The 25,631-nt window shown below is 47.0% G+C and overlaps 1 protein-coding gene across 1 annotated transcript in view; it reads left to right on the top strand.

Moving 5' to 3' along the window:
* The window catches only part of LOC119401525 (wings apart-like protein homolog), a 124,436-nt gene that overhangs the window by 66,164 nt on the left and 32,641 nt on the right, over nt 1-25,631 (top strand). Inside the window, exons 14-15 of the mRNA XM_037668410.2 lie at nt 9,609-9,743; nt 19,582-19,759. Coding sequence (XP_037524338.1) covers nt 9,609-9,743; nt 19,582-19,759 — 313 coding nt within the window. The remainder of the gene's footprint in view (nt 1-9,608; nt 9,744-19,581; nt 19,760-25,631) is intronic.

Raw genomic sequence — 25,631 nt, 5'->3', positions numbered from 1 at the left:
CTTTGAATTTCTGGTCTGCTTCACCCCACAACACTTTGGCATTGCGGCAAAGCTGACTTTCGGACTCTGCTACTGTCGCAAACAGATCGACTCGCGAAAGCGCTGGTTCGAACCTAAAGAATGATAGACGCGGCTGAGGCGGGGGCTTCAAATAATGCCTTTCGGACCTGCAATTTGGGCAGAAAGTCCGAAAAATCAGACGCGGAAGAGTTCCAGCGTCCGAAATTTCGGACGTTCTAATGCGTTGACGTCTATGGGGCTACTGACGGTGCCACGAAAGCGTCCGAATTTTCGAGCATGTCCGGAAAATCGGGCGTCCGAAAAATCGGCAGTTGACTGTACATGATGCCATGCCAGGACAAGTACATTACTGAAATAGGGACATCTGGACAAAGAAATCTGGAAAAGTTCCGAGGCAGTCAATTGTTCTTTGATGCTGCACGTTCATTGGACAGAGTTGGAGAGAACAAGTGGTATGGTTCGGTGAACATAATACAGTAGACTCTCGGAAAATTCAAACTTGAGGGACCTCAGGATTTTATTTGAATTATCAGAAGTTTGAATAATCAGAAGTTCTCATAAATATGACTCAGGGCAACACACCAACTAACACTGCAATTTTTATTGTTTCTCAGTGCCGCAGCAACATCATAGACTGCTCTGCATGATTGCCAGTAAAATTTTTTGACATCAGCGATAATACTGGTACTTGCAAGCATTATACAAGGCACACACTGGTGTGTAATTAAGGGGAGATGCTACTCGAAAAATGGCCTTTTTTGAGAAAATTGTCACTTTTGACATTTCACTTGTAAAATTATGTTTGGTCATTAAACTTTTATTTTCCCGAGTATCAAGGCTGAATTCAGATTAGAAATTGGTGAAAAATCTATTTCAATCGGGCAATGTCACTCTGGCCTCAGCCACAGCAGGTGCTGAGGCCACAGTGTATGGTAAGTTGATGTGGTAAAGGGGAAAGCATGAATCATGTGGCCAAGCACCATGGCACGGCACTCCGTAAACTGCCATTACCACCTCCCCGTGGAGATACGTTGAAAGATGATGCAACACAAGAGCTGCAAAATATTTACGAAATTGCAATAACCACCCACATTAAATGTCCAAGAAATGTATCTTGCCATGCGAGCATCCTACTTTAATTTTAGCAACATGGCAGGAAGTCACCAATTCTGTTCAGAAGGAGTGACTTCCTGGTGTAAGCACAGGCGAGCCAGAGCTCTTTGGGAGTGCGTACCAGATTACACTCTAATCTTGACCAACGAACAGGTGTTGCCTGCACATCCATTATATAAGCACCTCACAGATGAAAAGCTCTTGGTTCCCTGTCTACAAGGAACAATGCAAGGTGTTGTGGACTTGCTCAACAGCAAGGTCTGACTTTTGTGTCCAAAGACAAACGCTCCCATCCTGTACAGCTGTGGAAGCTGCAACAATGGCTACCTCGTTCTTCAATAAAGGATATTCAAACTTTGAGCACATCCTTCAAGAGCTTGATATACTGCCACCTGAAGAACTTGTCACCCTGGGCCACTCACATGACCAGAGGCGAATCGAAAGAGTGTCTGTCTGCATGCAAAACAGCCGAGGCATGGGCTCATCACTGCCACATGGTGAAGAGAGTGCACCTTTATGGCTAACTTAAGGGCTGGGAAATATTAACATATGGAGCCGGACGTCTTGAAGTGCGCTCGCTGTTTGGAGTGTGGATTGTTCTATGCTCTCACAAAGTTTCATGCTAATCGCACTGTATATTGAAGAATACACACGTTTATAACTTTTAAATGCATTTTTCTCAATTTCCATTTTGAGGCAATTCTGACATGTTGTGCACAAACTTTCATGCACTTAAAATAGTTCTATCATAACGAAATTTTGCACAGAGCTTCTTCAGCCATTCTAAAATACAGATATCTATATGAATTTGCACTATACATTACATATTTTTGGTTTAATAACTTTATATGCTGATAGGGGAGATGTAAAATATACATTTGGTACCCTCGATTTTTTATAAAAAAGGTAGCAAGTTAAGCAGACATTTGAGGTACTTTTTAGTACTGTACTGCTCATGTGCAGCAAAATGAGCTATCTTGGGATTCTGTGTGAAAATTTTTAAAAAGCTAAAAAGTGTGCACAAAAAACCCAATATTTTGTTGTCAAAGTTGTAGTAACTCTGGAACTATTACAGTTATCAGAAAACTAATTACAGTTTTGAAATCAGCATCACAAACTCTACTATTACCCAAAATTTCAAAGTTCTAAGTCAAGAAATAAAAAAAAATCGTTTTCGAGTAGCATCTCCCCTTAAGGGACGAAATGTGTTGCGTCCCACGACAGTAGCTAGTCCCTTCTAATTCTTAAGATGCTTTCTTGCATGGCATACCGCAGAGAAAGTGTCTTTAAAGGGGTCATGAAACACTTTTCCAAGTAATGATCTAATGACCTCAGTATCGCAGTTTACTGCCTCCCGAATCGATTGCCGCAAAAATTTCTCGAATCCGTCAAGAATGAGCGAAGTTATGGGGGTTTGGCGCACGCTCTCAGCGCTTTCTCTCTTTTCTCATGCCTACGAGCACACTGGAAGCTACATAGGATGGCACGGGGGAAGGAAGTTACGTCAGCGTGCGTCATGAAACGCGATCGCTCTCCCGCTGTGATTCGCGTGCGCGAGTGCGGCTACCGTGTACTGAGGAGTGCGGCGCCGGCAAATGACGGCACCCCGTGGCAAGAAGCGCATCTGATCCGAACGTTGCTCTCGATTCACGTCGGCTATCAGCCAATAAGCATGCTATGTCTCTTGCGACGTAAACTGGCAGATCAGCGACGTCAACGTGCAGGCGCGCCCCGCCCCCCGACGAGAGTGAGAACTGGCCTCTGTTTGAAAAGAGGGTGCCTGGGGAAACGGCAACTTCGTGCTCCGCTTGTGGCCTTTACGCGGCGCGTACGACTGTAATATTTGGCAGAGCAGGTCATAGCCGTGTCAGCTTTCCACAGGATGTGTTTTTTCGACAAGCCCAAGGGGTGCTTCATGACCCCTTTAAGAAACATTTGGCACGCGATAAATCAAGGCCAGGCCGTATGTTTTTTTTCCCTCGGTCAGCACGAGATTATTGGTACGCGAGGTTCGGCTAGTTTGGCCATTTTGTAGGCAGGCAATCAGCCTTATTTGTGCCTGTTAGTATAAAAAATGTGAATGTTCAGCTAGAAGCAACAAAGGCAGCAGATATTTCCAAACATGGACAAGCAAGAAGTTTGAATTAACCAAATTTGTGCAGTGAGGCAGTTTGAATTAAGCAGCTTTAAAATACATTGAAAACATAGTGGGCCAACCAAAAACTTAAGATTTGTTTGAAATGACCAAAAGTTTGAATTATTAAGAGTTCGAATTATCAAGAGTCTACTGTAGTGAGAAAGGGAAATTGGCAACCGCCCATTTGTAGCACGAAGCCATAAGGAAAGGCATTGGTCCCGGCTTCGAACCCCAGACCAGAACGAATTTTTTGGCTACTAAGAAGCTTTCTGAGAAATCCATGTGGATTTCCCTATGGCTAGAAACGGATGGTTGTCAATTCCGCTTTCTTAACCCTTGCGCTACCTTGCGGGATTTCGCCGAACCGATTTGCAGAACATGACAGCATCAGCGTCATGCCACTCTAGGTAATACCCAAGGTTTTGATGGCAAGCTGCGGCAGCAGAATGGGCACGATAGCTTCGCTAGGTCACTTTAGCTTCGCTTCCTCAGGACGTTGAAACTGTGCTTCTTTCAGTATATGCATGATGTATGACCACAGTGAAAAGGACCTGGCCAGTGCGACATCAAGTAGTGGTAGCTCGATCTCGCTTTCATAAAATTGATTTTCTTAATATTATTGAAATTAGCTTTTTCTTTTTTTTTTGTACTGCTCTGTTATTCGTACATTCTTTGAAGTTCACTGGCAAAATTAAGCTTAACCCTTTCCCTACTGAAGACTAACTAGCTTGTCCACACTGTGCCCCAACCAAGCTACCTTGATCTGTTTTGCTGAGTTGTCTTTGACTTCAACAGATGGCTCCGGAAAAAAAAAATATTTAAAACTCATTCAAAGCATGCATTTCGGTCGAGAAACAACTTAATTGTGGCAATTAGAATTATAAATGGCGTCCTTCTGTGTGTGTGCATGCGCAAACCGTCTGCAGCTGCGCTTGAAAAGAAAAAGGCGCTTGTTCGCTGAAGTTTCGCCGGACTAGGAGAGTGAAGAATAATTTCTGTTCTTCTTTGAGTGCAGCTGTGATGACACAGTGCAGTACTACAGTCAACTGCCGATTTTTTGGACGCCCGATTTTCCGGACATGCTTGAAAATTCGGACGTTTTCGCGGCACCGTCACCAGCCCCATAGACTTCAATGTATTAGAACGTCCAAAATTTCGGACGCTGAAGCTATTCCGCGTCCGATTTTTCGGACTTTCTGCCCAAATTGCAGGTCCGAAAGGCATTATTTGAAGCCCCCACCTCTGCTGCATCTATCATCTCGTAGGTTCGAACCAGCACTTTCGCGAGTCGATCTGTTTGAGACAGTAGCAGAGTCCGAAAGTCAGCTTTGCTGCAATGCCAAAGCGTTATGGGGTGAAGCAGACCAGAAATTCAAACGGGCCGCTATCGCGGCGCCGCTTGGCGATGTTACGGATAAGCAGTGGAAATGCACGGAGGCGTGATGGCAGCAGCTGGCCAACGGGCCAGTATGGCTTAATCGCTGACAACCCTTACGATAAGCATCTTCAGTTAACTGCTCGGTAGTGCACGTGGCGTAGCGCAGTTGCATGCGTACTGCACGCATTTAATAGGCAAGAACCCAAATGCGCCGCGCCGCCATTCCTGCTGCCTCTTTGTGCGAGACGCTAAGTGCGCCGCGTAGACGCGTTGCCTTCGCGGACGACACCAGCTCGCCATTGGCGCGCCCATGTGCGGTCAGGAACAAAGTGCGCATCACCAACACTTTCATGATGAATGCGTGCGTACGATACAGCAACAGTACAGTGACGACGTCAGCTTAGTTGGCGATGTGCTGCACACAACTAGAACCGATCGGTTTCACACAGCAGCAAATGCTGCGTATCGGCGGCGATTCGGCGATGTGTGTGCGCATGTTTACATGCGCACACACACGTGGAAAGCCGGACGAATCGTCCGCTCTTCCGCCACAGTCTGTGTTCCGCGTAATCGTTTACAAACACTTCATGCGAGATAGCGCTTTGCTGTTATCAGCGGCGCTCATCACGAGATACAAAAGTGGCGGTTGGCAGGTACGTAGTTAAGTGGGGTTCGCGCCAGGTAACGAATGTGTTTGCAAGAGCCTGGGCGCGCACCAAAATGCCTGATAATTGTACTGGGAGGCATTAAAGCTATTTCGGACGTGGCTGTGCCGATTTGACCACTTGAGCAGAATAAAAAAGCATGAATTTGTTTTTTCGGACGATTTCGCGGTCCCTAGGGAGTCCGAAAAATCGGCAGTTAATCTTCACGGAACTATCAAATTCGGATGACAACCACGTCTTGGCATATCGGCAGTGCCGCTGATAGATGTAAACAAACCCCCACTGGCGTGTCCAAGGTTTCCTTTCACCGCCTTGCTTGTTGCTTTGCTTTATTTTGTTAAATTCTGAAGAGGCATTTTCTGCACCGAGAACTAAAGATGCTCAGACACTCTCTGTGGTGCAGTGCAGAGAAGCCAATCCTTTGCTTATTAAAAAAAAAATTTTTTCCATGTATCTTGCGAATAAAGTGCCTTTCATTATTTTTTTCAGTTTGAACATACGTAGAATCAGTTAGGCACATAATTAGTCACATAAAAAAATGGGGTTTTTTAAAATCATTTTTGGCCAAAAAGCTCAGTAGGGAAAGGGCTAAACATTTTAGTTTTGCATTTTAGTTTCGCAGTATATTTTGAACAAGAAGTCACTGAAAAATCAATTTCTTTCAGCATTGTCAACACATGAAAACAGCAAATTATACATCTGAGGGCCATTTTTAAAATCCCACATTTGAAGATGGCCTTCTGTTGAGGAGCGGAGAAAGGCTGCAGCAGAAATCACTGAAAAAACTGTTGGTGTAGCTGGATGACAGTTAACTCATAGTTTACATGCACAACGACAGAGCTGCTGCTAGCACGTCACGAGTTGCTGTCCCCATGTGACTTAGACTTGTGTCACTCTGAAGCCGCTTCCTTGGTATAGAGACCAAAAGTGGTTTTTAAGGTAGCGGCATTTAAAATATATTCCGAGGCACCACAGTACTCTTCTCGGGGTTCTCGTCACCAGTATTATTAGAGCGACAGTATCAAAATTTTTAAAATTCATGTCAGTACTCCTTTAAAGGAGTACTGACATGAATGTGAACTGCGTGGCCAAAACTGCATCGCCCTGCGGCAATGCAGTTTTGGCCGCGCAATCCGCATTTTCATTTTCCTGTGCTGCCCTCAGCTGTTTTGGTAGAACCGAGACTACTGGGACAAGTGGTATTGCCAGGCCAAAAGCCTCCAAGATCAAGAGGCATCTCGCGACTTTACCGCTAGGGGAAGAGTGCATGCACCGTGGCATGTTTATCTCGCCAGTGCCTCTCACCACGCATCCTCACCTTACCGCTCTGACACATGCGACACGTAGAGGAAGCCTTGCTCAGTCATTGGCTGTGGGCGGATGACAATTGCTGACGTGTTATATTGCTGAGGTGGGCATAGTCACAACAAAGAGCTACGCCTGCCCCTCTTCGTTGCTGATAAGAGTGGGAAGGCCGAGCAAGAAACCGAAAACAGCTGAAGCGGGTTCTACACCCTGTAACATCCCTATTACAGCATCTATTCACATTGTACAAGTGCGCAGTTAACTCTCCATCACAAATTTTGGATCATGAGGTTGTTTACTGGCTGTTTAATGAAAAAAGTATTTCTAAGGAACACCTTCTGAAGCTACTTTTCCGGACCAGAAATTGTGAAAATAAAAGAAAATTATTCTTTGAAAATGTTAATTTTGGATTCTGCCACTACTGATGCGTAACCTCATCAACTTTCATGCATCCTAGATCATTATTCTAGCCAAGCATTTTATATCACATCAGCTGCTGATGGAGTTCTGTTTTTGCTATTTTCTCCATATTAATTTTTCCTAACCTTACTGTCTTCTGTCAAGCTTTTTCCAGCTTTGGCACATTCTTTTTTGATCATTTTTGTTGGGCTGAAAAGCTGAATGTTTAGAGTGTGCAAAAGGATGTCAACTGTTACTTTGGGAAGTTACAAGTGTTTTTAAAGGATGAAATAAGAAAAATGCCTTTTTTCAGTCATTCAATTGATAACTTATAACCTTCTTGGCAAGCTCGAGCCATAAGATTATACTTGTTGCACTCTTTGGCATGTGTAGAATCCAGTGACATTTAATTCGGCCAGATCTGTGCAGCCAGTTTAATCATTATGTGATCAAATGATGTTATCATTATTAATTCATTTTAAAATTAATGGCATAGTTTGCATAAAAATTGAGTTCATAGTTGACATTGTCACATGGTCGTGATGTTGACGAAGGCAGCAATCGGCGTGTTCAAGACGACACTTTTTATTTGGGTGAACCTGTGCCCGGTGAACGAGAAATCAAACTACAAGCGACATACACTGTACACTGACAGACTGACAACGGCAAATAGAGCGTCGGCAGTCAATAATCTGATCTGTGGTTTAGGCGCATTGGCATTTATACATGCGGCATCGAACTTTCGAGTCTTACCAAAGCTGGTGGCCACACTAGTTCCAGAATGAACGCAACTATCCGCGTTTGCGCGTCCAGGCCTATCAGAAGATTCTAAAATAATCTGGAAGGTTCCCAGACATTCGTGCGTGGTTCGTGAAAGGCAGTGTACTACGTGTAACAAACCGGTTACATAGAAATAAAAAAAGGAGTGCGCCTGGCATTGCCCCCCTCTGAAAAAGCACTGTTCCTATGCTTTTTTAAAACAGAACATGAAAGGGGAAAAAATATGCATACACAAAGACAGAACAATTATACAGAAAGCAAGAAGTAAGAGTCATCAGGTTCGCTAACGCATATAAAACGGTTTAAGGCGCGCGACATGGACGACTTCAGGATGTGTGCGGCGCCGCTGGAAGTTCGTAATGCTGTCATGGATGACCTCGTAGTCCAGAGCGCCGAGATGTCAAAGCACCTTGTATGCACCGAAGTACCGTCGAAGATATTTTTTGCTTAGTCCACGTCGGCGTATTAGCGTCCAGACACAGACACGGTTGCCAGGCTGGTATTTCATGAAGCATCGCCGAAGATTGTAATGGTGGCTGTCGGTCGTCTGCCGATTCTTGATGCGTAGTCGTGTCCAGTAGTACTTTTCCTGTATTATTGCAAGCGTGCGGGAAACACCAAGATGTCCAGCCATCGGGTCGTGGTGTAGGGCCTGGAGGACTTCTAGTCGCAATGCTGAAGGCACCACGAGAAGGTAGTCGGCTCGAAGTGGCGAGAAGTTCTTATTTAGGAGAATGCCGTTTCACAAGAAAAACGACTCCAGTCCTTGCTTGAATACCTCGGAACAGTGGCGGTCCTGCCCTCAAGATATTTCACAAGGCCTCTGAGTTCTGAGTCGGCTCGCTGTCGTTCAGTGAAATCATCGGCACTCATGGTCCCCAAGAAGCAGTCATCATCCTGGCCGTCCTGCAGCGGTAGGTCGACAGGGGCACGAGACAGGCAGTCAGCGTCAGAGTGCTTTTTTTCCAGACTTGTAAATGATGGTAATGTCGAATTCTTGAAGTCTCGGACTCCACTGTGCGATGCGACATGAAGGGCCCTTCAAGTTAGCTAGCCAACTCAAGGCGTGGTGGTCGCTCACAACTCTGAAGGGTCTCCCGCAGAGGTAGGGGTGAAACTTGAATGTAGCCCAGATGATGGCAAGGCATTCCTCTTCTGTGGCATCGAACATTAGAGTCTTATCGCTGGTGGCTGCACTAGTTCCAGAATAAACTCCACTGTCTGCGTTTGCGCGCTCAAGCCTATCAGAAGATTCTAAAATAATCTGGAAGGTTCCCATTCATGTGCGATTCATGGAAGGCAGTGATTGTACTACGTTTTTAACAAACCAGTGACACAGAAATACAAAAGGGAGCGTGTGTGGCAATATCAGCAAATGAAAATACATAATTACTGAAGTTTTCATCATCCTAACTTACCGTATTTATTCGAATCTAAGCCGATGTTTTTATTTTTTTCGAAAAAAGAAACGATGTGTGAAAGTGGGGGGAGGGGGAGTCGGCTTAGACTCTAGTACAATGATTAAGTTTTCTTTTTTTCTGGCCTTGCAAATCTGGGGAGTCTGCTTAGAATCGGGGCCGGCCTAGATTCGAGTAAATACGGTAAATGATATAGCACTTTGTCTAAAAACCGCTTCCCCCTTGAGTCTGCTCTGAGACAAGTGTGCTTCACAGCTGAGCAATTAGGCTGCTCTTTGCAAGTGCATTTACATGTGATTTCGCTTTTTTTTTTGCTTGTATGCTATGCTTGTGTGTGTTTTGCATTTTTTTGTAGTCATTTCCATACTTGTTACTTTGTCTTCTATATCTAGTCACTGGGATTACTCATCAACCTAGTGGAGCACTGTGAAGAGAACAGGGAGCGCCTGGCTAATACGCAAACAGTCGGTTCGTTTGAATCCGTCTGTGACCAGATGGAGATGCCGGCATTCAATGCTCTCATGGATGTGAGTATTGCATTCAAATAGTGCTTGGCATGTTGCCAAGAACAGCATGCTAATCTGCATAAGGTTTCCAGTTCCAAAACAAGTTCTTGGTGTAACGATTACTTTTAAGAGCCCCAAACTTCCTTTAACATGGGGAAAGAATATTGCAGTTTTGGCTAAAAGGGGAAGCAGTGACGAAGATATGAAAGCATTTAAATACTGCACGAGGTAAGCCTCGTGGTTTTAAGGACAATGTAAATTGCAGTAAACATAAGCTTACTAACTACATATTCGCCCCGAGATCGGGCTACAGGTGGCAGCACCGTTGCCTGGATTAGGCAGTCAGCGGCACGTCTCCAAATGTACGCAGCGGTGCTCAGTTGTGAGTGGCTTGAGCTGATTGTCAGTGAATAAAATGCATTGAATGTGGCCTAGTGCTAATGTGCACTCTTTCCAGTGCCAAATTAATTAAAGCCTGCCGAACGTTACTATTACTTGTGAGAGAAGCGCAATCTTCCATTGAACAGTATGCTCACCCTCGGTGACAGTCTGCATTTTCGTACTACAGTAGAGTCCTGTTAAGACTAACCTGAAGGCACTGCGGTCATTTGCTTGTCTTATCAGGAGTTAGGCTTATCAGAAGTGCCCCTCCCCCCCAAAAAAAAGATATGCTACCATGCCCAAGTGCATCCAAATATGTTACTTGAAAGCACTGAATGGAGTAGACTTACAATGGGGGGGAAATCACAAGAAAAAGCATTCATTTGGCTCATCTAGATAAAAACTATACTTTCATGTACCGTATTTACACAAATCTAACGTACACCCACTTATGTCGGTTAAAAATAAAAGTGCACTTAAATATATTGCTACCACGTTATAAAGTAACGTTGCTTGTTGGGCGAGTTGGAACGAGTCAGTCATAATGTAGTTCAGCGCAAAAAACAGGCAACAGACGAGCGAGAGGACAAGGACACAGCGCATTCTTCCAACTAAAGTTTATTGGATTGGGACGCATGTATATATACACACAGGGAAAACAAGAAAAGAAAAAAAAAACAGGGAAGTAAAAACCAAAAGGTGAAATCAAGAAAAGTGCCGATAAGTCACACACATGTGCCAACACCGCCCCCCTTCCCATGTCTCACCAAAAACAAAAGCTCTTTGTCAGAAAGATGCAAGGAAGGCATGCTTTCGAATGCGTCCCCAGACCGTTTGATTTCCTCAGCCTCGATGATTTCCCTCACCCTTTGGTCCCGACTGCGTGCAAGGACTGCAGTGTTTTCAAAGAGGGGCCTACACTCGCAATCCCGCACGTGGATGCCGAGGTGCCCCGATACTGTCGTTTGGACGCTGTAATAGTGCTCACGGAGTCTCTCATTCAGACAACGTCCCGTCTGACCCACGGTTTTTTTCTTTTCTTGCTTTCCCTGGTTGTCGGCGATAAATCATAATGGCACATTCATCGCCAGCCGCCACATCGCCTTCGCTTTCCTCTGATGCTTATCCGTGAAGGAATCGCCGCAGTCGTGCGGAAGTAGTATAATCATTGATCGGCCGGTCTCTGCCGTTACCGAAAAGACGAAAGACATCTTGCGGCACATTGTGGCGTCGACGCAGTGAACTTATAAGCTCCGAAAAGTTATCATGGTCATCGCTTATTGTATTGTATGGTTTCTTGCGTTCCAAGGCATAGGTTCATCGTAGGCGGTCGTATCTGAAGAGAACGGCACCAGAAAAGGTTGCCGTGCGAAAGCTGACCACAAAGCTTCATGCTGCCTCCTATTTCTTTTTTTTTTTTTATTCGTCACTGCCATTCTGCCACTGAAGAAATGCCAGGAAAGTGAGCGACCTCGCTCGCATCGCCCGTAATCAGTGCGCGTTGCTTGCTGATTTAGGGTGTCCTCGTCACGAGTAAACTGGAGCGGGGCACGCACAAGCGTGCGCCCCTCATGCTTTAGAAGGCCTGCTTTAACTTTTTTTCACTTCGTATGCGCCATATTTTTACCGTGATCGTGCCTGAAGTGTTCGTTTTAAAAGTCTATATGTGGATGCACTTTCAATGGTCAGCATAGGAAAAACGTAAGTGCACCGAAATATAGTCGTTATAACCGATAGATCGTTATATCTGGGATCGTTATAAGTGGCTTCGACTGTACACAGAAAACCTAACACACACAATATACCGCAAAGGCAGTGGCGCCGATGTTCGACTCACCACGAGGGCCCCTGAGCTCGACTTGCAGAATCACACCCAAGGACCCCGTCAAAAGCCATCCATCCACGCACGCTGCCAAACCCCAAAGAGACTCGCTGCTGTTTTCTGTCCGCCAGCCTAACCTCTCCTTCACCAGGCGGCGCTGCTGGCGCCACCGCGCCAACCTTGCACCGCACGATCACAGCACTACCCCTTGCTCGGTGGCCGTTAAAGCTAACTGCGGCTAATCCGCAAGACACGCGTGCACCATGAGGCGCAAACGACTTTACAGGGGGTAATAGCACCCTCACGTCCCCCAACCTCAAATCAACACATACCCCGTTAAAAAAAATACAACTAAAAAAAAAACAGCTGCACAAGCTTTAGGAAAAAAGGCAACACTTGTTCCTAAAGTCCCCAAAGAATGTTCTTGCACTGCGACACAGCCGCTGGTCCGACACCGCTGCACTGGCTCGACAACTTGACCTCGGTCTCGGACCTGCAAAGGCAACGTGGCCATCAGCGTGAGAGAACGTCGCTCGCACCGACACATTTTCTGATTGCGGGCAGCACTCACGAGGGCTCCAGTTTGAAGGCAGCTGCGCAGGTCACAGGCATGTCCATTGCCCGACACGTCTCAACCGCATTCCTGGCCAGCGGCGAAGACGATGTGCAGAAGACAGCCCAGACACGGGCTACATCACTCTCGCTGCGTACACTGAAAACACTCGACAGAACAGTGCAGTACAACAATGGGATGGGAGCTATGGACGCATCGCCCACGTGGAACAATAGTCAGTACGGCTAGCAAAGACATCGGCAGTGACTGAGATGCCTAGTGCAGGTAAACAAAGGTTGCTTTTCTTAGTTCGTGCATCGCAAGATAGAATGAGGGAAGCAGAGTGCAACACGTCAAAACCACGATCCAGCGGGTTGTGTCCCACGTGCGACAGGCAGCTCCGCAGAGACTAGGCCTAACGAGTCGCTCGACAACAACTGGCATCCAACAAGCACCCCGCACAGACGCAGAAGAGGTAGTCTCAAGAATACATCAGCTCTGAGAGGTGGCCCTACTCGCTCGATGCACACAGCAGCTTACCGAGCGATCGGCGCCCACCATCCCTGACGGTGTCGCGACACCCCGGCGTCAAGCCGCAATACAAGTCAGCAACAACGCCCCTGGCCCCTGGCCACCCAGCTCCCTGAGCCACGACTCCCAGAGTCAAAGAGATAGACGAAACAATTTACAGAAAACTCAGACCACCTACGGGTTTCCATATTCAGTCGCTTCGGGCTTGCCCACAATCCTTGTGCTCTATGCCTCTCTCTCCCAGGATGTGGACCCTATGGCTCTCGTACCAACAACTCAACAACATTCTTCAAAAAAAAAAAAAAAAAAACTTGCTAACAGAACAAAACACTCGTAGCATGCCGACATGTTCAAACACACCACAGCAACCGATCTCCTCGCTCTCAAGAAAGCACGCCCAGGCACGCCGCCGACGCTTGTGACCATAATCCTCCCTGGGCGTAATCTGACCCGGCTCAAACACAATGGTTGCCCCAAACCGCGAAAACTGTTGTCCGATGCTCCAAGAGCCTCACGTTGGGTGCTTGCAGAATGCGCTGTGTACAGCGCATTCTGCAAGAGTACCTCGCTCGAGGGCACACTATTGCCCAAAGACGCGACCACATTTGTGGCGTGTGCTGAACTATCTTGTGGCCTTAGCGTCTTACTGGCCGCGTCGGGAGGTGACGGGGCGTCCGGCGTGGTGTGCTCCGTCGTAGGCCTAGTCCCTTCTAACGCAGTCGCTTCAACATCCTGGTTGTCCCGCGTGAAACAACCAAAATTTACGCTGTCGGAAAGTCCAAACAATTTCCCCGTCTTAGCCATTAGGATCAACATTCTGCAACATGACATCAGACAACATGAACAAGTCCTGGAGTTCAGACATGCCCATTGTCCTACGTTAACGGAGTGTCGGTAGTCGCTCATGTCCACAAAACTTGTCGTGTTGCCAAATTCATTAACATTGGGTGCCAGATGAAGGGTCCAGCTCTATGCACGGCTGGTGCAGAAGCCTAGCTCCGGTTCCAGCCGCACACAGTCGCACCGTGCATGTGTTAATATCCCCTTCTCGTAGCTCGAGTAATCGCAGCTATGACTTGTTCGGGTGAATAAGTCAACAGGCTAGGTCAACAAACAACACTAAATTGCTCGCTAGCAATAACGTGTAAACATCGCATAGAGGGATAGTCCGCTTTAAGTAGAAAACAAAGGGTAAGGCTTACTCCTTCGGTCGATTGTGAGCTCGCGTGCGAGGGTTGTTTCACTCGCAGAGTGCAAGTACCCTTTCCCGAAAGCAGGGAAACGAGGAATAGGGCGCGGCTCCAACTGGCGGGATTAAGGGGAGATGTGGGTCGAAAAACGCAATTTTTCAAAAATTATCTTGTTTGCACCTGTTTCGTTAAGATTAGTATCTCTACTGTTTCAAAAATAAAAATCAATGTCGAGACTCAACTGGAAATGCATTGAAATTGCATCTAAAGAGCGCAAGGTGGCTGTTAATCTTGACCGAAAGTGTGACATCTTCTAGCGTCTCGCGGCTGATAATGCGCGGCCGCTCGCCATTGGGGATCGCATGAGGAGATCTTTAAATAACCACGGTTTTCCGCGCTGCAGAAGTGCAAGAAATAATAAAGAAAGCATGCTTTTGCCGCGCTTTTCGAGCGCTGCGACTGGCTTTTAAATCATGTGGCACGGATCGGGGACCGCCATTGGCCGCTGCGCGCCTTGCGTGTTGCAAAGCCTGCTTGCAGGGTCGGTGTTTCATCGAGCTACGCAGCTGAACAACGTTTCTCTCGCGTATTTATTTTCATTGTGGACGAAGAGAACCGTAGCAAGCGCAGTCACAGGCCAGTGAAGTATCGATCGGTGAACAAATTTCGAGGACGCCGGCGCAAATGGAAGCCAAACACTCGCCGAACGGCAAGTGCGTCTGCTGCCGCGAGGCCTAGCGACGGCGATGCTTCCGACGAGTTCGCCGCGCCGTTCGAGTATGTCAGTGCCTCTCAAAGAGAAGATCAGACTCTTCGACAAAGAAGAAAGATCACGGTAGAAAGAGTCTTCATTGATCGTTAACATAACAGCATTGAACATCCTCGTGATCAGTGCAGTGTGTCCAACGTGTCACCGGTTGGGAATACGCGTCCGGGAACCAGCTTACAAACGCAAAGGCGTCATTTCTGGAACTGCAATGCGAGAACAGCAAGTTGCTTCGAGCGAGGAGGCCAGCGTAGGGGCGGCGAGTGACTGACCGATCGCAAGCAAAACCTACGGCAGCGGGAGCTTGCGCAATAGCTACTCTGCTCGAAAGAGCTGTGAAGGAGAAACTTATGATGCTGGCTCATTTTACTGGCAGTGGATACTAGAAGAACAATTCACCTCTTTTGTGTGCAATTTTGATCGGATTTCGTTACCTCTTTCATAAATAAACATCCAATTTTAACTTTAAACTTCGTTTTTCTCAAAACACTCTTTTTGACTACATTTTCAGCGTGCCCCTCTTGTTTTTGGTACTTCTGGTGCTCAGATCTGCATGAAATTTTGCCCAAGTTTTCTCTAATGTGTGTGGAGTGCAGTTATCTCCTCGAAATCTGAATATTATGTTATGCACATTAGAAAATTTGCAAGTAAACATTTACTGGGGTCTGGGTAATATGGACTTCCGATGTTTGATTTTTTCACGTCTAGTAAATACTTTATATGCACTTTCTGGATAGTTTTCGGCACTCTACAGATCAATTGGAGCAGTATGAGCCATCAATTGTTAAAATATATAGAAGTTTAAGGATCGAAATAGGGGGGCTACAAGGCCTATGTTTTACACATTTGTCATAGTGCAGAACAAAAAGTATGCAACCCACAAGAAAGCTAATTATATATTTGAAATCAGCCTAAAAATCTCTACAAATACCCCAAGTTTCATTGCTCTAGGATGAATATTTAGAAAACAAAAATTTCTTCGAGCCGCGTCTTCCCTTAAGCGGTTCTTAGAAAAGGGGCTACGGGGCTCCCTCTCCGCGTGGCCTGTTGGTTCCCATCGTCAGTCCGCAGTCGCAGCAGCATTAAGGAAAGGAAATGGGCGCGGGCTATTTCACAGGTAGTATCTGGAATTATACAGTAAAAAAAAATAAAGGGTATCAAATAAGAAGGAACTGGTAGCTATTTCACATTTGTTTCACAATTCTGAAGCCAAATTGCTTGCGGTAAGTTGGTGACTATAACATTTGGCTCCAAATTGGGGGTGTGTGATTGACACACAGCCAGGGCAGCTGTGTCTTGATTTGGGTGAAATGTAAAACATTTATATGAAGGTGCACATTAAGACACCCCTGGTATTGAAAGTATTTGTCATTGTAGTAAAGCGAGTATTGTCGATGTCAGAGAAGATTCGTGGGGCGCCCATGAAACCATGAATGGCACCCATCGAGGGCTGTTGTTCCTCGCTCCTTGCTCTGTTGTTGAGCGAGGGGCAAGGAAGGGTATACGCGCCGCCCGCTGATGGCTGCCGAGATAGCGCGCGCGCCAACGATCGCGAACATATTGGGGAGGGGGGAGGGTGTTAACAATTTGGACTTTTTACAGGACGTGATGCCGAAAACCCGTCGAGAGTGCCCATATAATTGCTTTCGCAGTAAAAAGGGACAGTGGTTCTCAAATTTCCAATGCTTGTTTTATTGCGTCCAGAACGCTTTTTTAGCCACATTTGCCGCAGTACACTGGTGTCCTGTGGAAAAGCGTACTGTGATTTAGAAGGGACTATTAGTGCTAGCTGTCAGGGACACAAGACATTTTGTTCCTTCATTACTCATTCGGGCACTTGCCCTGTAATTACGAGTACTAATATGATCACTGACGTCTAAAAAGTTATTGACAATCATTTGGAGCTGTTGTGTATGGCGTTTCTGCGGCCTTGAGAAACAAATAGACAAAAATGTACACCAGTTTTCTTTTTTCTCCACCCCCACTTGCTCCTGCTTTGCTAATCTCCCGAATTTCGATGTTGCCAGGTTCGCAGGTCCACATTAGCATTTGCAGTGCCTCTCGAAATATTTGACAGGCCCTGTCAATGCTAATGTAGACTTAGTCATTGTTTGCACTGTGGGGTGGCTCAACACACTGCTTATACAGTCGAGCCCGACTATATCGAACCCGTTTGCATCAAATTATCCCGTATATCGAACAATTTGTAAGCACAGTAAATTTACATTGAGAGTATATAGCAAAAGTTACTGTTACATCGAACAAAAATAGCAACGACAACCGATATATCAAACTCCATGTGCCTCAAAAGTGCCCCAGCAAGTTGGCTTTCCCTCACGGTGGCGGGGAAAACTGCCGGCGCCACCCTAGAAAAAGTGGTTTAGACCTGGCTGTGCACGGCCGAACATCCCTCTGCACAAAATGATCCTGACCTGCTCGCAGCGCTTACAGCCAATCAGAGGCTGTCGTGCTTTCTCCGAGGCGCGGAGGCGGTACAAGTGGGTACCATTTTTTCTTTCTTTATGCTTGCATGCCTGCTGCTACCTCTTTTCCTAGAGTCCCCATTCAGCGTAGTCCGTGCTGGTGGCGTTGGCTGTTGGTGCTCTGTGAACTTTCTGGGCACGCTGTCGTCATGGCTTGTGCAAAGAGGCAGAATTGGCCGTTCGCCGCGAAACTCGAAATCATAAATTTAGTCGAGCGCGGTGAGACGAAGTCCGACGTAGCCGCCGCGTACAAGATTCCAAGGAGCACCTTGAGTACTATCCTGAGACATCAGGGCCAAGTCGGACAAAAGGCCAGGTGCCCGTGGCGCCCGACGTGTGCGCACTGTTGTTTACAAAGACGTGTACGACGTGTGTGCACTGCTGTGTACGAGACACCGCAGGTGTTTCCGCCGAAGTTTGGAGCGAGCTGGCAGAGTTCCCGGGTGCTATCGACGGATCGACAATCGACGAGTTCGTCAGTGCGGACGATGATGTCGCCATCATGGGCCAGCTACAAGATAAGGACTACATTGCAGACGTTGTGCCGACCACGAGCCAAAGCGACAGCAATAAGGATGGCCCGTTGCCGACATCCTCCGAAGTGATTAGTGCACTTGCGTTGGTCCGGCGCTATTGCGTGAATATGGAAGGTTGCGGCCTCAGCTGCTCCGACTTGTTGGACAATGTGGAGGCGTGCGTGCTGTCGCACGCAGCCATGTCGTTGAAACAGAAGAAAATCCAGGACTATTTTGTTCCAAAGTAGGGCACGCAAGTAAGCCACCATATTAATAAAGTACTTTTCTTATTGGTATGTGCCTTTGTGTCATCAAATCCTATAGCGGGCCTATATCGAATTATGCCATATATCGAACTAATAAACGTTTTTTGGCGAGTTCGATATACCCGGGTTCGACTGTATTGAAAAATCAGTGTTCACGGGCACTGTGACGAGTTCGCTAATGTTGAATGGTTTGTACGTATTTTTGTTTTCTTTTCTGAACGTAAGCCTTCTTTGTTATACTGCTCCAAATTTGGGATTTCATGCTAAAAAAGTCAGGGGTTTTTTTTTTTTCGTAGCCTACTCCAAATTTGGATTTTTGTGCTCCAAAAGCAACATTTTGCTGCTCCAAAAATTGCTCCAAATCCTATTTCGGCTGTTGCACCCCTGATAATGATAGTCGGCGACACATCGGATACGATAGAATTCTGCCCACTTGGAAGTGGCTTATTACAATAATATGTCTCAAAGCTTGACAGGAATAAAATCCTTTGAAGAGAATGATCTGAAAACATGTTACAAGTGCCGCAAACAGGCCGCTATGGATAGTTCTGTGAGGGGACATTGCGTGTGGTAACATCATGCTATTATCATCGCAATCGCTGGAGGTAGAAGGGGAAGGGCTTGCTTGGTCGCAGCCGTGCTAGCTGCACAATGCCTGGCAACTGTTTCAAATGCGAGTTTTCACCCGTTTGTGCATTTGTGAAAGATGACACCGACTAAGCGCAAGGTGATATCTCGTGAGGTGAAGCAGCAAATTCATCGCGATTTCCGGCAAGGTCTCAAGGTTGGAAGCCTCACGAAAAAAATATAGGCTTTTGCAATCGACGATTTCAGCTATCCTCAAGCCTCGAGACGTCCTCAAAAATTTTGACTTTCGTCAGCATGCTTAAATAATTTTAAAGTCTTCAGTGTTCTTTACTATGACTCATTGTTCGACCCAATTGACTTATCGTTGGTGAGTAAATAGGCCTACATGCACGAGGAAATGTGTTGGCGTGCTCTTTTTTTTTTTTTTTTCTAGTCAAGATATAACTGAAGCAAGGTGTGTGACCAAGCTAGTTGGTATTCCATAGCGTGTTTCACGGGCTGTTCATGTCACACAAGATATAACGATAATCGGTCATAAGTATAGAATTTTCCGGTTTTGGAAATATGATTATAAATAAATTGCACTGTAGCATATTTTATGTTAGAAGTGACAAAATGCTGTTTTGTTGTATGCCTTAAGTGGTGGCCATTTCTTAATTAAATTTGACTTTTGCTGCCTTTCTACAGCAGGCCATGCAAAGGCTTTGTTGCTGTTTTGTCATTATGGCTGGCTCCAACATGAGCTTGTCTTTTTCGGTGCACAGCTGTTCACAGACAAAGTTGAGGCAGCTCACCAGTCTGAGGAGCAAGCCAATGAGCTGCTGAGCAACCAGGAGAAGAAGATGAAAGCTTCCCTGGAACCACAGAAAGGGGAGCCACTGCCCACCAGCCAACAATCTGCACTTTCCCAGGCTGATGACCTTGAGGAGACACTTATGAAAGGTTTGGGCACTGTTCTACCTGCTCCCCTTTGCATATTTTGCTCGTCACAACCTCCTCTATGCTGATTGCTCAGAGGAGCAGGAGTACTTAAAGGGATACTGACAGGAATATTTTCAGTTGTCGTTTTTCTTTTTTTTTTTTGTGTGTCAAATGAAAGGTCAAGCCCTCAAGAGCCTAGAAAAGATAGTGCTAAGCATGAGTGCACCCTGAAAAAGTTATTAAAGTATGTTTTTAAAAGCTAGTTTCGGTTCCTATTGTACCCTGACGTCACAACACGGTATGAGCTCGTCATGTGCTCGCACAATATATAGTGACATTTCCACGGCCGCTCCGCACCGTGGCTCCATTGGTGACGCACAAGCAGCCATTTTGGAAGTTTTGATGACGCACAAGTGGCCATCTTGGAAGTTTTGGTACCTAATGTCATCACAACTAGCCAGACTGCTGCGTGTAGTCACCCGAATTTGTACTGTAGCCTGACGTCAAGCTAGTGGCGATGTCAGTAGGTGTGCCATGGAAAAATTGACTTTAATATGAAAATAAAATATCTTATCAGCATTTGCTGAGCTTCACACTTGCTGAAAGCAGTCTCTGCATACAGGAGATTTGTATGGCAGAGTAAACTCGCCTTCGAAAAAAAAAAAAGGTGTCAGTACCCCTTTAACGCTATCGTGTTAAAAAAATTGGCCGCGTATCTGCGTGCTTCGCTGCAAATGTCGTCTAAAAACGATAGAAGAGGCGCTGCGTGAGATATTGACGCCATCCGGCAATACGTCGGGAAACATGAGTGCTGTGTTGTGGGCTGGTAGTCCCGGTGCAGCAGCAGGCGAAGACCGGCGGTGACCAACGCGACCGGCGGGGACGCCAGCCAGCCCGAACACGCGGTTTGGCGCGATGCGCTGAAGCAGAAGAAACGTCCGCACTCAACGAGTACTCTCCACACACTCTTTAATTTACACGTCGCCTGCGTAAAACAGGAATGCCAGAGCGGCGACCCATGGCATTCCTACAGTGCAATACAGAACCGAAACCGAAACACAACATTGAGCTCGTGCAGAGGGCACGGAGGAAGGCAAGTTTCAGCGCAGTCGCATTTTCAGCGCAGCTTAAAGGGATACTGAACAAAAATTTGAAAAAGCTACGAAAACACTTACATTCGACTCGGACGACACGACTGTTCCTGTACGCAGCGTTTATTTCACGTAATTTCGAGCAGTTGGCCGTATTTTTAGTGGATTGTGAGAGCGCGGCGGCTGCATGCCACTGCGCTTGTCGGCGGATGTGACGTCGAGTGCTCCGGCAAGAGGGGGGCAAGCGGCACGTCTCTCCTGCCCTGCCACTTCCCTTTCTCCACCTCTCCTCTCAAGAACCGAGGGTGGCTGGTGTGGCGCTGAGCCTTGTCCTCTTTTCCCCACATAGGAAACAAAATAGCGCTTATTCCTCAAAAACCGCTACAACTACCGAGCGTGTCGCGAGAGCGCAAAGATGCAAGGTGCGAGTGACAGTGGTTCCACGAGCGGTCATTGCGACTCCGAGTTCGACAGGCCTCGAAAACGGATGCGCCAAATACAACCATATGCGTGTGACCGTTCTGCTGTGTCAAGCGACAGCAAGGACGACGAGCCAGACGAGCCGCCGTAGCCCAACGTGGGTCAGCAGCCGGGACCAGCAATTTATACATTAACTCATAGTCACTATCCTCGAAGTGTTCGGAGCGCAAAAAGTCACGCTTTGAAGGCACCCACGTTGGCTGCGATGGGCGCGCAGCGCGAATCCATATCCTTCGAAGCTTTGGCTCTGTTGGAAAGGTATGACAGGGCACAGCCTAGCGCAGAACAGCGTTGAGGCATTCTGCGTTGTGTCAGGTGCTTCACCGTTCACATTACGTAGCAGCACACAACACAGACGGCAAATTCGTAGACGTGGGCGCAAGCTCCGCTTGAGAAAACAACTATACGGCCGAGAGCGCGGCAATTGCGTCGTTGGCTGCCGGTTGAGAACACGCACGGAGAACACCTTCCCGACCGTGAAAACACGTTTTGAGAGAGACACGCGGCAGCGGGTGGCGTCTTGCGATGTTGATTGGTAAGCGATTTTGCTGCGAGCACGGTTGGCGAGTCACTATCCGCGGAGTTTTGCGTCACTTCCTCTCTAGTTCGCGGCGCGGCCGCTAGACGCGCCAATTCGCGAAAAATGCATTAAATTCATTATTTTCTGCTAGTCTCTGGCTGAAATGAAGGTTGTTTCAACAAATTTCAGCACCCAATCTTTCAATTGAGTCATTTATCTCGGCGGCGGAAATTTTGTTCAGTATCCCTTTAAGAAACTAGGGTCTTTAGAATTACGTATGTATGCATTTTCTATTAAAGGAACACACCACCTAATACTTACCTACTGATGTTGCGCCTCAGGTATGCGTGATATTTACTTTTGGATCGACAACGTTCACAAGTGGTTCAACTTTGGCCGAGTGGTTGAATCGAGGGACGTGCGGACAAACAGAAATACAGACCAAAATTTCTCCGTTTAAGTATCCTAAGAAAGACTATCGTCTTTAAAAACACCAGGCCTGCGCGGAACACGCAGCACAGTCACATAAGCTGGAGGAGAGAGGCCACCGTTGTAAACGTTGTAAACTGTCTTAGGACGCTTAAACTGCAAGTACGGTCGCGAAGTACCCACTACGCCGTAATTCTTGTTCATTTTGTGATGTAGCAAACTACCCACTACGCGTCTCTAAGGGAGTCCGTGCCTCTAGCTGCACACATTTGATTCGCCTGCACCACCTGAACCAGTTCATGAGGTGCTGCACCTTGCCATTCGTTTCAGCGGTGCAGCAATGGCGAGCTCTAAACCACATCATTCGTTTCAAGAAGTGCAGGATAGCGCTGGTTCATGATTTTCCTACACCCCCTATGCTGACGGTGCCGGCTTGGTGCAGTCGTGCGCGAGCGCGCTAGCAGCTGAGGATACGACGCAGCATTCAGGCATTGGCACCGTACCCGCACCTACTAACGTGGTGTGTGTTGCCAAGGTGTTTGCGCCTCAGGAACTGTCCACGTGTGCGGTTTGCCACCTGTCAGTGTTAGGTGGACGGCGTAAACTAAGCGAACAAAAATAAGACCAGCACAATGTCGGCACCTCGTCATTCGTTTCTGGTGTCGCACTATCCCTGCACCACTTAACTCGCGCTGCACATTTTCTGAACTTCTCGTGCACTGCCGTGAACCGGTTCCGATTGGTGCACAGGCGAATCGAACGGACCTTATGCTGCCGTGGCTGATGATGAACTACGGCTGACCCCTTTGTAATTAGTGGACTGCTTCAAACCATCCACTTGGTAAACAATTCACATGATTTGACGCCTGGTGCGACTGTACACTTCTGCCATGCAATATTAGATCTTTAACGAGACCTCTCACCCGATATGAGGTGCGTATAGGGTATTTTATCCGAAGCAGTTTTATTTCTGTTAATCAAATTATTTGAGACCTCGTTCGTTTATTTTAACGCGGTTTTTAGCATTGCTAGCCTTGTTTTGGGCCTGTATTGACCACTTGATTTTGAGCGTGATCACGCCACATCATATCTATGATATGATATGAGCTTGTGGGCAGACAACAATAATGCTGAGATTCAAGCATTCCGCTCAGCCACAATCATCGCTCTTTGCCACCTTTGGACAGCTAAGTAGCCTGCATCATATCTGTCTCTGGTGCCTCTTTCGCAAAGCTGCATATTTTGCTGGCTACGTGAAAATTAGAATCGGGCTTAGGATGGCCGCCGTCCACTTAGCTGTCTGTTTTGCTGTCTACATGCGGACTACTAATATACAGTAGAACCTCGTTGATACGTTTCCGAAAAAAACGCGGAAAATAAACGTATGATGCGGGAAAATGTACGATCCGAATCCAGTAAAAATTGAGGCTGAGAAGCCCATATTGAGGTGCAAGGGCAAAAAACATTTATTTCTCAAAAAAACATGGAGGGACTCTTCGATTTTCGACCTCCTGAGATCTCGCTGGCAGCCAGAGGTCAGCCAGCTAGTTCCGGTCCTGACCGAAAATAACGTCGTGGTCACGTGTATTGAAATCCCGAGACAACCCGAATATTGCAAAATCGAACTCTGGGACAACCAGCGTAAACGTGAAGAAATGCTACCCCCGTGTCAGCACACAAAAGTTTGCGCCGCATGAGCGTCGCTTCTTTCTGCATTGCTGCTTGGAAATATGGGGCTAGGTTTGCTAAAGAGCAGAAGTGATATTCTCGAGCATATGCATTTGGGATACGATCATGTACGTTCGCAAGATCACGCGTGACTTGCCCCGTCAGTGAAGAAAACTGCCACTCGCTAAAGGCTTAACTAGCTCAACTCTTCGCAGTGCACGTAACAATCGCAGTGCAACACAATATGCGAAATCTCGCGAAAGTGGTAAGCATCCCCGAAAGCAACAGCTGTTCGCGGCTATCGCGTACTGCGTCGCACACTTGCGCTGATCAGTTTGCGTTCTGTCTTAACTTGAGACAAGCGCTGGTATGTTCGCCGCCACTCGTAATTGCACCATCTCGCACGGCGGAACAGGCTTTAAACGATAACGTCCGGCGTAATGGCAACTGAAGGTGAAGTCCCCAAGCGCCCTCACTGCGATCTGTCGAGTCCTCACAGAGATGGCGGCGAGCGTGCATCGTCTCGTTTTGGCATCTGATAGCCAGAAACCTCCCAGATATCATCCAGAACAAATCTTTTCTGGCAGCTTCTGACGACCCGCTGGTAGGCAGAATTTCCCAGCCAGAGAAATACGAACGTCGACTGGAATTGCGCCGGCCGGAGCAACCCAAGAACGAATGCGCTCTGGGAGAAAATTGTGGGGGAAATTATCGGCCATATTCACTGGGCACAATGGCGGCGTTGCTATGGTTGCAGGTCGCAGCGTGTTGTGCGGCGGTGGCGATTCGGCGGTGGCATGTGCGTTTCCGCGGCAAGCCGTTTGAAGATTTTGACGGCTAGCGTTGCCGCCTGCCTTCGGGTCGGTGCGTGGTTGACAGAGAGCGGGGATCGAGCAATTCGGAGAAGACACGGAGGGGATGATCGAGCAATTCAGAAGAGACGCGGAGGGAACAATTGTGCAAAGCAGAGAAAGCACGGAGAGGGGAAAGGCACTGCGGAGAAGCTTCCGTCGCCGCGCAGCGGCTGTCTGCCACTTCGGGCTTCATAAGTACACGAGAGGGCCCTTTTTGCACACCTGAATGAGAGTTTTTGAGCACAAAATGTATCATACGACCACCTTTTTCCGCGGTGCTGAACGTTGCTGCCGAATAGTCGTATTTTCCAGGAACGTATTAACCGGAACGTATTACACACAGCTGTATTGGGTTATTTTTAATTTTCGGGATTTCGAGCGTAGGAGCCGGGAAATGTACTAAGCGGGATCGTATCAACGAGGTTCTACTGTACACCTATTTGTTCATTTTGAATACTTCGAAATTGCCTATAATTTAAATTCGAATCAAAGGGAATTCGAATACTGTAATATTCTTTTGAATATTCGAAATGCTCGAATATTCGCACAAGCCTACTCTTTAGGCGTTAACAATGTGCACAACAGAAACATGCGTCTGCCATACTCGCATGTTGCAGTGAAAACGATAAACATATGTTGTAGTTAAGTTACTGAAAACCACAGGGGCAGGAAATGGGTACTGTGACCACCCAAGCGTGGTCATGCGCATATCTTGAGGTGACCAGCAGACGTCTCGTAGCTTTGTACGTGTTGTGCTCTCACTCCAAAGTTCGTGTTGAAGCGGTAGACAACACGAAGGTCACTTTGCTTGCTGCAGCGGCCACATTTATAAAGGAGTGAGCTGCTAGCCT

The sequence above is a fragment of the Rhipicephalus sanguineus genome, chromosome 1 (assembly GCF_013339695.2).
Source record: "Rhipicephalus sanguineus isolate Rsan-2018 chromosome 1, BIME_Rsan_1.4, whole genome shotgun sequence".
Lineage (NCBI taxonomy): Eukaryota > Metazoa > Arthropoda > Arachnida > Ixodida > Ixodidae > Rhipicephalus > Rhipicephalus sanguineus.
This window is presented reverse-complemented; position numbering and strand designations above follow the sequence as displayed.